The following is a 17,267-nucleotide window of genomic DNA, read 5'->3' as shown; positions in this document are numbered from 1 at the left end:
ATTTATGGAATTTTATTGTTCAGATGCGTTTCTTTTCGTATTTGAATAAATGTTTGAGTTTCCCCCATTGAGTGTGAATGATGCCTTAGAAGCTTCAATAAACTCCGTCCACTTTCATGACAAGATGTATACCTGGCAATCAGATCACATCAATCTGATCTGTAGATACATGCACACACAAAACCACACATTCCAACACCATTTCGATCAGGCACTATCGCTTTGACCACGTACATATACGAAATTATGATATCTTTCCGCCGCACTGTTGCTCTTGTCACTCTTCGTCCTGATTATGACGCAGTGCGTGATATCTCATAGTGTTAGCCGCTAGGTATGCATGGCCCCGTGCAGCGACGTACGAATTGTGAGCAACCTGCGGAAATCTGAAAGGGCCTGACGGGGCGAATGACATCGTGAAGGACAGAGCAGTGGTTTTACCTGGAGCGTTGCCCCCTTGTACAGTCCGAAGCAGAATTAACTTGAATGCGCCTCCGACCTGAGCAGCTGGAAGGGAGCCACCCTAGCGGCGCTTAGGTGAAATAAAGGGAAAGAGTGTTTCGAGTGTCCCACTGCTGCGAGTGCTGCTACCCAAGCAGCACAATGTACTGAAAGTCGGGTGCAATAGGGGTGGGCGGGTAGGTGGAAGGCCTTGAACAGGCTCGTGAAACTAAAGAACACTGATAAGACACATACCGCCCACCCCTATTGCACTCGACTTTCAGTACATTGTGCTGCCTGAGTATGTGTCCGACTTGCCATGAGCTGTTGACTCGGCATTACCCTCAGGTGTGGTTATTGTCGCGACGTTTGTTTGGGTTTGCGGCGGTTATGTAAAGGCGTATGCTGGCCGATATTGCACGGATGCGATGCCCTTATCTCAGTAGATGTTTGCATCGTACGGTATCGCCTGTGTGCTCGCAAGAGATAGTGCGGTGGTTCTGCGCACTGCGTAAAGCTCTCTTTATGTTTTGCGCATGCGCAGAACCTCTAACGTTATCCCTTACGTACGGAAAACCGATAGCACACGATGGACCCTCTAATGTAAATGATACACGCGAAGGTGGTCGCGTTTTCAGAGTGCACCCTCATTTTTTTAGCACAATGCCGAAAATGCCCACTCAGTGTCATTCTGAGTCAGTCTCACCGCTCCGCAGGTCTGAGGCGTGTTCAAGTTAACTCTGCTTCAAGCTGTACAATGCTGTTTCATTTGGGCGTAGTACGAACGTTATGGTGATGAAGCAAATTAGAGTTTACGTTAACCATTACGGTCCTATAGTAATGAGGTGTAATGGTGTGAGTATAATGAAGTATTGTATGACAATATATGAACATGACTAGGGTTTAGTGCGTGGGTTTGAAGGAAATGAAAGATGCCGGAAGTGGTACGAATGCCGGCATCGGTCATCTATATCGTCAGCTGCGTAGAGCAATGCTGTTAGCAACTGCTGTCATACTGGACCCTATGGCCTAATGAACTTCATGTTGATCAGCGTTGTCTCGCGACGTGAAAATCGGTATAGCGATTCCGAACCTTGTCCTTCGTCCGTTCATGCATTCGAGCTCTTATTTTCCTAGCGTGCCTATACTAACAGCGAGGTTGCTGATACAGTCTACCTTTGACATCGTGCTTAGTGTCGCAAATTCCCATATTCACAAATAGTACCTAGGTTACGGTTTTCGGCTTCGCGCTGAAATTGATTGGCTAAACGAGCGGCTCGCGCAGGGCGTCATTGCGTCCCACCATCTCGCCATCGCCACTCTGATCACCACCGTCATCTCTCATCATCGTCATCACTCATATTAGACCCCCTATAGGTATGGAGTCGCGTTCTACTCCAAGAGTGGAAACGAAAACCTCCTCACTTCATTGTCAGAATATAATTGTTGTTGTCGCGCAGGGCTAAAATGTTTGACATGCGGTGGCATAGAAACCCAGCTTTCCGAAAACCTCAGTCGTAGTGGTGTAATTGGTCACAGAAAGACCGTTGAAGTTCCACCACAATGTAACAGTCTGGCTAGGTGATCGTTAACAGACGATGCGTACATGTACTACATTCACCGTAGTAATAGTCAGCGAGGAAACGACCTCGGCACAGGAAATCTGTTCAAAGACAGGTGCGAGTCTACAGGTTGCTCTGTTCGACAAAGCCGTTATTGCTGTAACCCAATGGCAGCTTCCCGGGTTCTTTTTCGAAGCTCGCAGTTTTCCCATTCACGGGTGGCTCCACCTTTTCCATCCTTCTTTCCCGCTGAAAGACGAGTTTCTCCAAACGTCCAACTGGTGCTTCGCAAGCGATGAACAGGAAGTAACTGAGAAGGTAACACCACACCGTGGCGCCGAAAAACTGAGTTATCTGAAAGAGATGCAATGCAACGGATTGGTGTAGTTCTGTGTACGATATGCAATTAATACCCCTGTCACACATACGGGAAGTCTTCAATTATTATTATTACCTTCAATTATTGAAGCCAAGGGCCATTGAACGTGCCAACCAACAGAGAGCATTGGATCCTAAGTTATTTGAGAGGTTCACATCTTGATGCATTTACACGCACGTACAATGGCCATTCATTTCAACGATCATTGAAGACTTCTCGTACGTGTGTTATGGCATAACTATGTCTCTTTCGCGTCATACTTACAACAGTAAAGTCCGAGTAGAAAATCCTTTCCCTTGCCGTGTAATCTCTGACAAAATAGTACGGCACTTGGATCAGGTAGACACCGTAGCTAAGCCTGCTCAGAGGTGCAAATGCTCCCCAAGATAGGAAACTACATATCATGCCTGGAATAGAAAAAAAAAAAGAAAAAAAAAAGACACGAAATGTTCACATGAATCAGGATGCAACACGAGGTAGTTGGTGTGCAACGGCAAGGACAGTGTTGAACAACGAAAGCATCTGAACCATCCTGTAATACTTGTTTGGTTAGTTGACTGCCAGCGTTGTCCCGTCCGTGTCTTTCTTGTCTGCGTTCTTAAAGGGACAATCGCATCCGGAAAAATTTGTGTGATATACAAGTGGCCTTCTTTTTGTTCGTTACATAATTTTTATTTAAAAATATGCAAAATAGATGCCGTTTTGGCATGTGGGTTATACGGCCAGTCGAACATCCTGTAGGACAATGTATGCGACTATTGGACCAATAATTAGAGAAAATTAATTAATTAGCTCATGAAACATGTTTTCTTGGAAATGCGGGACAGCAGAATTTGAGCGACTCATTATTCAAATCCACAGTCCCTGTAAAACGCCCTCTGGAGCGAACGTACTTCGAGATATAAATTGTCAAATTTCGCTATGCAAATGAGCCGAAACCAGAACTACATCGCTTGCGAGCGCAGAAACGGCGCGACCTTCGCCTTATCTGAGTCAGGTAGCGGTCTATCTGGCTTAGCGCCTACTCCAATGAGTTCCATCACTCTAATACACGTAGCCGTCTTACATGGACACTCTGTCACTCTTTCTGCGTTCGAGTAGTGCTTAGTTCTGGTACGGCTCATGTGCATAGCGAAATTTGGCAATTTATATGTCTAAGTACGTTCGCTTCTCAGGGTGTTTAATAAGGACGATGGATTTGAATAATGACTAGCTCCAACTCTGCTGTCTCGTATTTCCCAGAAAACATGTAATTAATAAGCTAACTCGTGAATTTTAACTAATTAGTCCTTCGATTAGGACTCGATTCTTAGGAATTCGATTAGGACTAATTAGGACTTCGATCCTTGTTGCGAAGGGGCTCATTATTTCATTCACCGCATCACCACTAGCATTGGGGTAGAGAATCGCCCCTGGCGATGAAATTCCCCAGTCATCATCTTGTAATAAAGTTGTTACGTTCGCTTCGCTGGGTGTTTAATAAGGACGATGGATTTGAATAATGGCTGGCTCCAATTCTGCTGTCTCGCATTTCCCAGAAAACATCTAATTAATAAGTTAATTAATGAATTTTAGCCAATTAGTCGTCCAGCAGTTGCATACAGGATGTATGCCTGGCCGTGTAACCCACCTGCTAAAATGGCCATCTGTTTTGCTCTGACTGTTCGTTTATAAAAAAACATTCTGTAACAAATAAAACAACACCCTGTGGGTGTTGTTATAATCCCAGGCTCGACGTAGCGACATAACTGTGACCAATGCAAGCCGCAAACAGCCTCCGCTATGCGAGGAAGGAATGGACCATTTAGCATACCTCCTCTTGCAGTGGCGCACGCGAACGTCAACCATGCTAGCCACATGGACCACAGCGCCCTCTGGAAGAACGTGGCGCACAAGGTTGCCCAATGGGCCGGCTCAACTCCTCGATTGAAGTCGTACGTTACGAAGACTGCAATGTTGGCGCAGGTAATTCCTGAGGCCCAGAAGAGGAGCTGCGATACCTGAACGATAACAATACGAGAACGGTTGGAACGATGGACTATCTGACTGTCACTTGCGGTGGACCGTCTGACAAGCGGCATGACTAGCCCCTGACGTTCTACGTAGTCGTGTTCCCGTTAAGAACGGCATTGTAGGTGCCTCTTTCTCTCCCTGTGAACATAGTGTTTCAAACGATGTATGTAGAATTCCTTCGGGCCACATTTACTTTTGAGAAAGGCTATCTTCTCATATTAAAAAAAAAAAAAAAACGTGATAAGAATATATATAAAGCCGTGCTTCAGCGCCGGAGACGCCATTCTTGGGTTGAACACGACTGTAGTAGCCTGCACTATATGTGCAATCCTCATCTCAGCTCTAGTCGTGACACACTATCACAAAAAAGTAGTTATTTTAGTCCCTCTGGGATCTACATGCATTGTCGCGACCATTAGCCCCTATAGGGACTACACCCTGTGTAAAATAATGCCACACATTGCATGGAGATTGCATTCCACGCCCTGTCCTCACAACCCTACTACGTACATAAACCTAATCCTATGCTTAAATAAAAAAAAAAAAACATATGAACGGACTTCAAATTCTAACTGACATATAAAATAAGCAAAATCGTTTGACATGCATGAGGCACAAGTTGTCAAGAAAGAATCACCCATGTCTCACACTGTAAGCAGAAAATGGCTTAATTAGATTACGTTATTGCAGGAGCAAAGTGAGCACGGCATTAGGTTACTCACAAAGAGTTACACTGAAAGCTACACTTGATGGACTGGACAGCATGGTCTTCGATATAGTGAAGTTGCTGATACTTTGGGCAACGAACACGAGGGATGCTGCCTTGGCGGCACTTATGAAATGTGTTCAGAGCTGTGGGATGGATACATCCTTCTAGGCTTCTCTGTGCATGATCTTGGGATAATTGTAAATAGTGAACTTCTAGTGAAAATGTGAACAGAGAACTTGCGTGCAGAGCAATTGAGAAGTAGTAAAGTAGTAGCTTTTTTTTTGGGGGGGGGCGGAGAAAACTTATACTAGGTGTAGCAGAACACCATTGGGAGGGGTTCAGTTTCTCTTCTCTTGTTTCTTACAAACAAACATTATTCCGATATTCCCGCCGAGTTGAATTCAGAAGAACATCTGTGAAGTTTAGGAACTATCTGCAGTAGGCTACTGATGAGTAAATTGCGTGCTCAAAGGAATAAAATGGGAGCAAGTGCAATTGAGATGGCTGGAAACTGTTATTACTCTCGGATTTGCGCTTTGTCCTTTTCAAGTGCACTACCCACAAATGTGAGGCCAACAACGGGGTGAGACCACAACAACAACGTCGGCTTACAGTAGACATCTTTTCGTCCTTGTATTTTAGCAGAACAAGGCTGGTGATGCAGCCAATGAAGAAGGGTGCGCCATGAAGTGGACTCTGAGAGTACAGCCTGTTTATACTGCCCAGCAGGTCACTAGATGAAAGATAAGAAATACTTGTAGAGCGCATCTTGTAAACTGGGTTCCTTAAACTGTTTTGTCATTTTAAGATGTCTCCAAAGTTGCACGAGAGATAAAGTGTGTTAATTTCGATAACCCTTATGCAAACGGTGCGTTTTTGTAATATCCCTGCCACACGTGCACTCTGCAATGATCATTGAAACCAATCGTCATTGAACACGCGCGTGGCGCCATCTAGGGTGTAACGTGTCAACCTTTCAGGGAGCATCGGATTCCATGCTTTTTGCGAAGTTGATACGTTACACGCTTGGTGGCGCCACATGCGTGTTCAAAGATAATTGAATTCAAGAATCATTGAAAGTTGCCCGTGTGGCATGGGTATAACGAAGGTAGCCGAAGAGAAACAACAGAGGAAGCAGACGACAACTGTCGTCTACTTGGTTGTCTGCCGTATTGCCATTAAGTGAAGCTCGACCCTCTGTGAAAACCTGTTGAAAACGTGTGGCATTTGCGTTAAGGTTATTGGTAAGTTATTCATTTCTCCTACTGCGTGTTTTGCAGACAAAATGCTTAGAAACGAGCTTCGTGGCAGGTTCTTTCTTTTTTGTGGGAAGGCCACTAGCTGAGCCGAGTAAAACGGGACAAAAATATAATATATAAAAGTTTTTCTCACGGGTATGTCAGAGTCACTGGAAGTGGGAAAGGAAGCAGTCCAGTTCCGTAGACTTTCCACGTCGCAATTGCGCAGGAAGCAATGGAGAGGATGCAGAACGATCCTACGGCAAGCCTAGGCTTCCTGGTGAATGGGGTATCAGTTATGCTTCCGTGCTTAAAGCACCGGAGAAACAAGTTATACTTGCCTTTGAAACACAACAAGCACGGTGACGGAGACCAGAAAGAGTTGAAAAACCACGGAGAGATACCACAGGTGACCCAGGGCTTCCTGGATAGTGCAGAGAAACACCAACTCATCAGCTTGTCGACGTCAATTTAATAAAGCATTCAACTTGACACAGCGATCATTTGCAATGTCCATGTGTCACATGTAGATGTGAGCTGTGAACATGGGATGTTCTATGTGCAGATATGTACACGATGCATTAGTACATCGAACGTTTTATACAAATGTATGTACTACACTACACTACGCCACGTTGACAACACGCACTGACGGTTAATACAGGGCAGGTATAACTTCCTCTAATAAACTATGCAAGTAGGACAGCCTTTCGCACAGGCCCTCAGCTTTTCCCTTTCCCCTCGTGCACGTATAACGGTTTCATTGGATCACGACCTACTAGATTATAGCGACCACGTCATAATCGACAAACCTAATGAGGAGCACGTCCCCACAATCCGCTAGGGGCGCTACTCATCTGCAGAAGATCTAGGCGATCTGCATCATGATTGGTCGATGGAAATTTTAATTTTGAACGCGCAGAAGCGGGCGCACGATTATCGTAGCAGACGACAGCAACAGTTCCTATAAAAACGCGTAGAATGACGATGATAATGAACGTTACAAGGAAGCATCTCACGTGGGACATCCACCGCCTGTACAAGAATACTAAGGTAAGCTGTACAGAGTACTGTAGAAATTGAGGAAGCAATAACCGTGCCGATGAGTAGCGCCACCGTTAGCCTCCAAATGCGGCGCTGGGAAGGGGTCCTTATGACATGGTCCCTATAGTCTAGTAGCTTGTGCAGTGGATAATCTCCAATAAGGTACCACAACAACTGCACGTGAAGTCGAGGTTGCTTCGCCATCTGGGCTGGCTCAGTGGTCAGCGTGCTGGTCATCTCACGTCGAGACTGCGAGGTACCCTGGTTCGAATCCCGGTGCTGGGTGTGCTGTCTGGGGTTTCTCCTGGCTTTTCCTCAGACCGGGTCTTTCAGACATATGTCGGCGCAGTTCCCTTGGAAGTCGGTCCAGGCAGCACATTCTCCAGGGCGTCAATCTTGCTTGACGTTGCCCACCTCTGTGAGGCCGATAACGACGACCCCTTTCACCATCACCACGTTGCTTCATCTTTTTCGTCATGCTATTGTGGCCCGTCTGCGAATGCCCCCTTATTGCTGCTTTCTGAGTGGACAGCCGCTTTGTCACGTGCTTATTCTCCAAACTTTCATTTCCCTCATGTGCAGAGACGTACTGTCATTGGCGTAATCCCTAGCAACAACATAATCCAGGTTACTGGTACCCATGGACTGGTACTTCTTCCCATGAAAAATCTTCCTCGAAGCATCCAGACCATGCTCCATAGGCTCCGCACTGGGTGTGCGTTCACCAATTCTCAGCTGTTCAAGATAGGCTCTAGGGGTGACGCCTGCTGTGGCCACTGTCAACAACCCGAAACAATCGAACACATCCTGTGAGACTGCCGAGCATACCATTCTGCGCGCGAAACACATCTCCCTCGCTCCACCTCGGGCACGCTAGCGGACATCCTCTACCCCGCTGGTTCTTCTGCCGAACGTTCCGCCAATGCAAGAGACCTCATTCTCTTCCTGCTGAAGACAGGCCTTGCTGATCGACCCATCTAATACTCTACTCTCCCCGATGAACTCGTGCACCTCGCCGCATCGCCATCCTTCAACCTCCTTTATCCTCCATCCGTCCGTCCTTCCTTTGTGTTTTGTTTTGCTATGCGTTCTTTTTTTTTTGGCTATAGTCGTGACGACGCCCACTTCTGTGTGGCCAACAACGGCGAGCCTATCCTGCCATCACCCCCCCCCCCCCCCAGGTTACTGGTAATTCATTGTTACAGAGTCGACATAAGGTTTTAAACTGTCAGGAGTTCAGTAATCAGTTGGGCTTGCAATTAGGAGCTCAAGCATATGGCACGTCCCACGAACATATAGACCAAGCCACGCTAGACGAGTAGTTGAAACGCAATTGGGGGTAAATGTACTTGCGGCTATCAACCGCTATTCTTTAACATATGTATGCATTTGGCCGTTGCGAGTTTTCAATGTTGTGTTCGTCTTCTCCTATATTTCTTCCTATGAGCATACCACTTACAACATTCACGTCGCCCATGATATTGCGGATGTTCAGCAAAAGAGACCACCAGTTGCCTCCAAAGTCTGCAAACATTCGTTCGTAAAGTTCCTGAGCTCTTGGTCCCGTGATGATGAGTGGCAGAAGATACACGCACATTATCATGAAAAATGCGGGCGCTATTATTCTGCGAGGAAAAGATGTGTTCACTATGAGAAGAGGATTTATTTATTGATAGCCTCGAGGGCAGAGGTAACGGTGCACGTGTCTCGCCAACGCGGTCTCACCTGATGTAAAATCTTAAAACGCACGTCATCCAGAGGATTATCTTGTTTGTCCGTTTTCCGTGTTTTGACATGTTGTAACTAAGCAGGAACCCCCTGAAAACAAACATGAACATGTCGTAAGCAGTGGTGTGTGAATATAATTTTGGTACAGAGGCTAGTACAACTGTCACGCGAGCATTTGAATGACAATTGAAAGCAGTGGCCATTGATCATTTCGAGCACCATTGACGCTGTCCCCCTGCAACACGGGCCAGTCCCATGCCCCTCGGGAGGTGGTCACTTGACACGTTGCCCGCCGTATCGCGCTACGCGCGTCCATCTGCATCGACTACAGGTTTTCCCGGCGATTTTAATCCGAGTGCCAGCTAAATTAATCCATGCCCCATAAAGTTTGCATGGCACGTGGATTAATTTCGATGGTACTTGGATTAAAATCGGCGGAAAAACCTGTAGTTTTGGTAGGCGTAAGGCATCTTAGTGACGTGAGGCGCATGACAGACACACACACACACATATGAGGAACTGTGTGCGTGAGAGAGTGATAATCAATTAATTTAATAGAGTTCGAATAGTGCATTTCACGCAACCAACTAATTAAATATATACATGTTTGTACGATACGTGGTGCCGCCGTCGTGCTGGTGCGTGATGTCCAGAGTAAAACATTGAATTTGCGAATGACCAACCACATGTTATAAGAAAAAGAGCTGTTATTTCGAAGTTTCAGGACTTTTTATGGTATCTGCTGCAGGTTTATTGCGTGCGTTTGTTTAGCGCTTGCTTGTTCCATGTTCTCAAGGTTACCAGCGGCAGCTTTCAAGGACCCTTAGCATCTTTGATGACGTTTCCCCAACCTCCTCCGCTCCGGAGACCATGCAAGTCAACGATAATTCAAACTGCATGGCCGTGTAGCAGCGTCCAATTGCCATTCAGTTCGGTCGTCGTTCTTCTCAACAACCATTGGAGCATCCGTGTGACAGCCGTATTGTACGAAACGCAATGAACTATCCGGAGCAAATCCGAAGTGAGCAGTTATTTTGACTGTAACGAATGCAAGCGAATAGTAACGACATTCGAACATATATACAACATAATGTAAGGATGTGTAGCATACATGCGTGGTAGTACATATCCGTATGAATCGTTGTATGAAGTATAAAGCTCACTTTGCCTAGCACGTTCTCATTCTGAATACTATACGGTACTGCTACATGATCACATGACAGCTTTCCATTGCTCTTCATCTGCGTTACGACGATTAGTTTCCCTTTCAAAAAGAAGACGGTGGTCGACCTAGCCCCAATAAGCGCCCGTACTGAGCAGGATACGTCATTCAGTGATCACGGACTGTCATTAAATAGGGCACGCCGTTCAGTGACCAAAATATCCAGGTGCCTCTATAGTCCAGGATGGGGTTTACCCACATCACAGGTGTGCTTCGCGTATTGTGAAGTGAAAGATTGCTGCACAGTGGATTTGGGTCAAGGGTGCTACTTTCTATTGTCGCGGGGGCTGGTAACCCGCGAAGCGAAGTTGTCTCGACAAAAAAGTAAATGAACCCATCAACAACAATGAATGCATTGATGATGATGGATGGGAAAATTAACGACCTGAGACATCAACCAGACTTTTCTTACTGAGCTATTGGTTACTGGAACCCTCGCAAGGCGGCGCTTTTCGGATAAATTCGAACTGCTTTCCATTCACCGGTGGTCGTTCGTCAGATGCTTCTGCGCTCACGAACGCAGTTGCTTTGCGTCGGTAACACGAAACGAAAGCTAGCCAATAGATGGTTTGGACATACGAGGTGACAGGCTCTGTATGTTTACGTTGTACGGCTCGCGTCAAAGTTGACTTGAACACCTCTCAAGCCTGCGTAACGAGGACCATCTCTCTAACTGGAAACAGGTTACCAAAACAGGCCCCGCCGTTATTTCTGCTAATCACCACCACAGTTCGCAGGCCGGAATGGCGTTCAAGTTAGCTCTGATGCGAGCTGTACCGCGTATTCACATGAGCGACATTCCCCAGAATACTCCATCTGAAGGTGCTCAAAACGTCCTAGTTTTTTTTGCTGCCACGTGAGTACCACCATTCAACGTACGGTTAAGCTGATCTGAGTTGGCGGCTCGTTGCACCAAGGGAGAATGAAGGGAGAGAGGGAGGGGTGTGCAGTCGCTATTGCTTTAGGGTTCGGTTCCCGGACAGAACAACTCGATCCTGTGGACGTCCGCAAAAAGTCTTTAGTCGGATGCTGGGACGTCCCGTGGATAAGGTCTAGCGGGAGAAATGGCGTCCCTCGGACACCGTATTATCACTTCCCAGCACATCCCAGTAACCTCCCACGGCGGTCCCGATTGGAAATGAATACACAGGAAGACTCGTGCTTTCATGTCAGTGCACACAGCACGAACCACGTTGACTGGTCAGTTGGCTGCGGTGTTGTTACCGCGGTATTCTATTCTCTATACGCGCTTGCCGATATGGTCTACGTTGCTCAGGAGGAGGGGTCGTGCCTCTCGGGCCTCATTTGAAACTGCGCCGCCACTTGCCTTAAAGCTCCAGTTAGAAATCCAGGGATACACACCGAAACAGCAAAGTCTATGCCAGGATTAAAGCTCGTGTCTTCTCCCAGTCTCCCGGCAGACGACTCGATTCGATAACTACTGTTTCAAAAACGCCATGGAGAAACATTTTACATTACCCAAGGAAAAGGAAGGTGTCGACGCTGAGATATCCGCCTGCAATTATGTTTCCGGAGACCCGATCCATGAGCACCAACAGATTGATCATTCCACCTGAAAGCAAGATTGACGAAGGTTTTACATACTCAGCTAGATGCAGTGATGGATGTATACGTCAAGATTGTACGCCAAGTAAAGCACCAAGTACGCGTAGCATCTTAGTACAAACTGGGCGTGTTGGCGTAGACACATTTTGCAGGCTGCAGGAAAACACCGTTGACGAGGATACTACACTTTACAGACACGTACAGAGACTGCAGAGAAATTGCGGCCTCTGTAAGTGTCTGTACGGTATTGTGTCCTCGTCTACGGTGTTTTGCCGCGTCAGCAGATGTGACGCGTGGCATTCGAACTACTTACTGCACAGTAAAGAATACCACGCTGCAAATGCACTGAAATGTACCATGTAGCCAAGGTACCTCAAGGTTGAACAAAAGTATTTTGGAGTTGGTATCTTTGTCAACGTACATCTAGATTTTTTTTAGTGTTCCCTGCGAGGAAAGTATTTTTGATGAAATAAAATTCAATTCAGTTCACCATAAAGTTCAGTAAAACATATGGAAGCGAACTCGTGTCCACTTGACGTTTGCAACTTGTCCCTGAACTTGTGAACAGCTCAAGCGACACGGTGGATAGTAACTGTTCTGAGGCTCAAAACACGCAAGCAGACGAGCGCTCAGGGCTTGCTCTTTCAGTCCAGATATGTCCGTACTTGTTTGTGATGAAGATAAATGAGCAAAACAAAGTCACGCAAAAACAGCACACGCTTCAAGGTGTCTTAAAAACACGAAAAGCTGAACTATGACAGTCGTAGACAAAGCCAGACAGTCGGGAGGATTCGAACTGCGCATCTCTCGATTGCCCTTCGGGTTCCGTTCTCTCTTCCTTTCTCACCGTTCCCGACTGCCGTTCTCGATTGCCTTTATTGCCTGGTGGTTTAACCAAATGCGCAACGCTGGCATCCGGTTTCCGGCAACTTACCGTGGGGCGGCATTCACCTAATGGGGTACACACTCACTCTCATCACATTCTCTCCCACATTCCTTCTCTCTCTTTGATCTTTCCTCCTTTTTTCTTTGTGCTAATAAATATATCCCCCCCCCCCCGTTGATATGGACTTGTCCCATGATATTGTCTTCGTCTTGTCCATGTGTCTTTTTTTGTCCTTCGGGGTGGACTATCGCCCCTGGCGATGAGACTACGCATTCATTATCTCACAATAAAGTTGTTGCTGTTTCCCAAGCCCAGGAACGTATTGCCAACGTCAAGTACTTCAAAGTACCCGTTGCGCTTTGCAAATTTCGTTCCTATCGTCAAAGCTCACAGTTTGATGGTGATGTTGGTGATGGTGATGACGGTGAAGTAGATATAAAATATATAGAGCTACTGGTTACTACGAACCGTTAATATTCCAAACCGCAATGTTCAAACATGCCTTTTTGAAATTTAGTGACATTTTCCACGTATTGCGTTTGCCTTACTTGTTCGGTACTTACAGGAAGGTGCTGGGGGATGGTAGTTAGAGTACAATAGAAGGTACAGAGTGATGAAATGTCCTGAACATAAATTACAATTGCTCAGAAATGTACTTGAAGTTGTACTGGAGTACTTAATACCTCAAACACTTCCCATTGGGGGCTAGAAGTAAATACACGTACTTCTACTATAGTGGGACACGGAAGGATCATTGAGTCCGACTGATGTCTTGTTTACCTGCTATAGTAGTGCCCGAAGAATATGCGTGACCAAATAAGATCCACAGCATGCTCATGAACCGTATTCCGTGCAGAAAACGGAGGGAATAGATGCCCGAGCCTTTGTCGGCGACGGCCAGCAGCATCTTGGTGTTTGCTGTCACCGAAAATGCTGTAATGTACTTAGTGAGGGTACCTGCAAAACAACAATGCCGTGATATATCAAGCTATGCAGTTGAAACCAACAGAAGGTGCTTTTTACCTTTACGTTCTTGTCTGCCCCTTCGAGTCAGCACCAAGTCGATAGCAGTGCTTGTAAGCATCACCAATCCCAAGACCGCGAGAGCAGTTCTGAAAGTGTAAATCCAACATCAATATATAAGTAGACTTTAACTGGACTTTGGCATGTCTTATATATAGGCCGTGTCTCAAAATTCCGCTCTAAATTTGTCAATTGTTGAACGTGTGAAGGCCAGTTGTTACGTAACCAGTCTTTTTCCCATTCGTTTGTGGTTGTTCTATACCGAGCAGCCAATAGGCATTTTTAGCACACCGTCGGTAATGGTTGGTTGTTATCGTACAAATCGCAGCAGTGTGTGACTCAGAATCTTATCCACTGATTGGTTCTGGTTGGTTGGTTGGTTAATTGCTTCAACCAGCTCGTGTTCCAAATGCGGCATGGTAGCAAGCATTCAACACGTCCTCATCGACTGCCCTCTATATAGTTTGGGGAGAGCAATGAATGCTCCAGTCCCAACTGACCCGTGTAAGCAACAAGCCGCTCAGCCTTGCGGCAACCTTGGGTCCTTGTTCTAACACTGTGCAGCACCGCCAATGCCTGCACTAATTCTATCTGTTCTTGATGTCTACTAGCCTGCTCGAACTCCTTTGACCTCAGACCTTTTGCCATGAATGTGGAGATGTGATCTGCACAGCAGTACATCTCCGGTGGCCGACCGGATGAACTACAATTCTCATCAGTTACGACGCTCCCGCGTGTGTGATATCTCATTTGCGTGTGTCATGTGTGTGTGCGAGTGTGTATGCCTCTTCTTTTTCATCGTCATCCCACTCATATGTTAACCCACATGCACTGAGGAACGGTACCGCAATTGTTGCGGTGATTCACCTCATCCCATCATCATTCATGTAGTAGTTGTTGTTGTTGTTGGTTGGTACGGTTCGACGCAGGAGGGCACTGCTAGACAAGTCCAGACATGCAACAACATGGAGAAAACACATCGGGAGAAAAGGCTTAAGGCGATCGATTAGGCCAAACTGCAGCGTCACCACACAACAGACAACAGCTAACACAAGAGGACAACCACAAAATGCTAGATCAGGGTAAAAAATGAACACAGCTAAGCACGCGACAGCACGGAGAAAAGGCTTAAGACGCACAGCGCTACGAAGCTCAACGGCGTAGAAATTACTGCTAAACAAGTCCAGTCATGCGGGAAAAAGTTTTAACACGAATGTCTTAAAAATGCGCTGACATTGGGGAAACGGCCTAACCGCTGCAGCAAATCACTCACCTTTCTCCCGCGGCGACGGAGCATCTGCTCCCGTCGACAGCCAGGCCTCAACTGACGCGGCGACGGCGGCGCAAACGACCGCACGTCCTCTCCCCACGATAGCCAGCGCTCGACAGTGCCGTGTATGCCAAAGTGTCTGGCCATTAATGGGACCTACCTATACCTGGAGCTGCACCCACTTTTTGAGCTCTCTGGCCAATCACAAGCCAAAATACAGTCGCTATTAATCCCCAGGCTATCCAAGCTATATATTACCCGTATTCACTGGGTGCCAACATTTTCGGGAAACTGGATTGGATTAGATTGAATAGGATATTCCCTGACGACCTACCAACATAATGAATTTTGCGTCATCTTTTAAAGGCGCTATCTGGATGGAGAGGGGCATGTCGGGAAGCCGCAGAATAGCAGAAGGGCAGAAGTGGCAGAAGTGCATGCTAGCAGAACAGATTGACCGGCAGAACCGCTCGTTGGAACTGACTGCTGGTATTATACGTGTTTTAACTCTATGAAACATAACAAGATTCAATCAAGAACGAGCAAAGGTGTGTTCATGAATAAAAGTCTGTGATAAAATACAAAGTTTTGGCCATCTGTAGCGTTTTTTTTTTTCTGTATGCCTGTGGTCGCTGTCGTTACTAGGCCTAACAACGAGGAAACATGTGATTTTCGGGTAAATGCCGACACTGGAGCGTAATTTCAAGGTGATTTGCAAGGTAACTGCAACAGAATGTACACTTACAGAATAAAATTGAAGTAGTTTGCAATAAACATTTATCATGAAATCCTCGCTTCGGCATTCCAAGCTACGCCGCCATTTTCAGGAAAATTTTGGTGTCATGGAGGCCAGCATAGGAAACAGCAGCGAATGAAAAACGCTCAATTTGATTGAAAGGCCTTAAACAACGAGATTTTGCAGAGGCAGACCACACTTAGGGACAACACAAACATGTAAGCCTCAATGCCCAGAAATCAACTAATCTTTTCCCTGAATTGTTGCATTCGTTGATTGAAAGGTCGAGCCTCTTGTTTAGGGTCGTCCTAATGGCCAGATTCCCTTTGGCATACACGGCACTGGCGCTCGACTGTCGAAAGCGCCGCCTATCTGCGGGTGCTACGCATGCGCGCGCTCCTAGCGCCCTCTGCGCCGATGCAGCAGGGAGGCAGCCAGCGCTCATCCCCTCGCCCACTCCCTGCAGCGCCGAGTTTCGGTTTAGGTCTCTTCTTTCTCTGCGCGCGATCCTAGCTGCAAGGGGTTGCTTCTCAGTTTCGGTTTCACTCTTCTTTTCTTGCGCATGTTTATTTGAATACATTCTATAAATGGAGTGCGCACTGCGCTCGCGTCATCATTCTGACCAGGAGAGTCCCAGGAGAGATCTCTTCTATATTGCCAAAGCCCACCATGTCTATGACATAGCGAAAAGCAGTGGTGACGAGCTCATTCTGGGGACTCTCCTTGTTGAAACAATCGTTCTCCACTTCTTCCCAAGAAGCGTGGATACGGGGACAAGTTTGTAAAGGGTGGTAGCTGAACATTTCCATGTATGATGAGGTGAGCACAGTGCGCGCTCCCTTTATAGTGCATTTTCAAATAAACACGTGTAAGGAAACGACAGCAAGACTGAAACGGAGAAGCCGCTGCCACTAGGAGTGCGCGCAGAGAAATCAGAGAGTGAAACCGAAACTCGGTGCAGCAGGGGGCGCACAAGGGGATGACCGCTGGCTGCCGGCCGCGTAGGCGCACGCGTGCATACCACCCGCAGAGAGGCGGTGCTTTCGTCAGTCGAGGAGGTGTCGAGAACTAGTCGAGGACGCGTGGTCGGTTGCTCCGCCTTCGCCTCGTGAGTTGAGGCCTGGCTGTGGACGGGAGCAGACGCTTCGCCGCCGCGGGGAGAAGGTGAGTGATTTGCCGTAGCGGCTAAGAATTTTTTACATTTTTACAAGAAACATTTTTACTGCGTTCGTGTTAAACCTTTTCCCCGCATGACTGGACTGGTTTAGCAGTGACTTCCACGGCGTTGAGTTTCGTAGCGCTGTGCGTCTTAAGCCTTTTCTCCGTGCTGTCGCTTGTTTAGCGGTGTTCATTTTTTACCATATGTCTAGCATTTTGTGGTTGTCGTCTTGTGTTAGCAATTGTGCGTTGTGTGGTGATGCTGCTGCGGTTAGGCCTAATCGATCGCCTT

At 46.8% G+C, this 17,267-nt stretch overlaps 1 protein-coding gene across 1 annotated transcript in view; it reads right to left on the bottom strand.

The window, feature by feature from the left end:
* LOC135369426 (nose resistant to fluoxetine protein 6-like) overlaps positions 1–17,267 on the bottom strand; it is a 31,997-nt gene continuing 14,730 nt past the window's right edge. The window contains exons 5-15 of the mRNA XM_064603017.1: positions 13,812–13,900; positions 13,569–13,745; positions 11,816–11,909; positions 9,112–9,204; positions 8,846–9,011; positions 6,684–6,766; positions 6,497–6,619; positions 5,717–5,837; positions 4,196–4,382; positions 2,647–2,789; positions 1–2,357 (exon numbers count right to left, since the gene is read on the bottom strand). Coding sequence (XP_064459087.1) covers positions 2,127–2,357; positions 2,647–2,789; positions 4,196–4,382; positions 5,717–5,837; positions 6,497–6,619; positions 6,684–6,766; positions 8,846–9,011; positions 9,112–9,204; positions 11,816–11,909; positions 13,569–13,745; positions 13,812–13,900 — 1,507 coding nt within the window. The 3' untranslated portion in view covers positions 1–2,126. The remainder of the gene's footprint in view (positions 2,358–2,646; positions 2,790–4,195; positions 4,383–5,716; positions 5,838–6,496; positions 6,620–6,683; positions 6,767–8,845; positions 9,012–9,111; positions 9,205–11,815; positions 11,910–13,568; positions 13,746–13,811; positions 13,901–17,267) is intronic.

Source organism: Ornithodoros turicata, chromosome 9 (genome assembly GCF_037126465.1).
Source record: "Ornithodoros turicata isolate Travis chromosome 9, ASM3712646v1, whole genome shotgun sequence".
Classification (NCBI taxonomy): domain Eukaryota; kingdom Metazoa; phylum Arthropoda; class Arachnida; order Ixodida; family Argasidae; genus Ornithodoros; species Ornithodoros turicata.
Note: the sequence above shows the minus strand (reverse complement) of the source record. Positions and strands in the feature narration are given on the sequence as shown.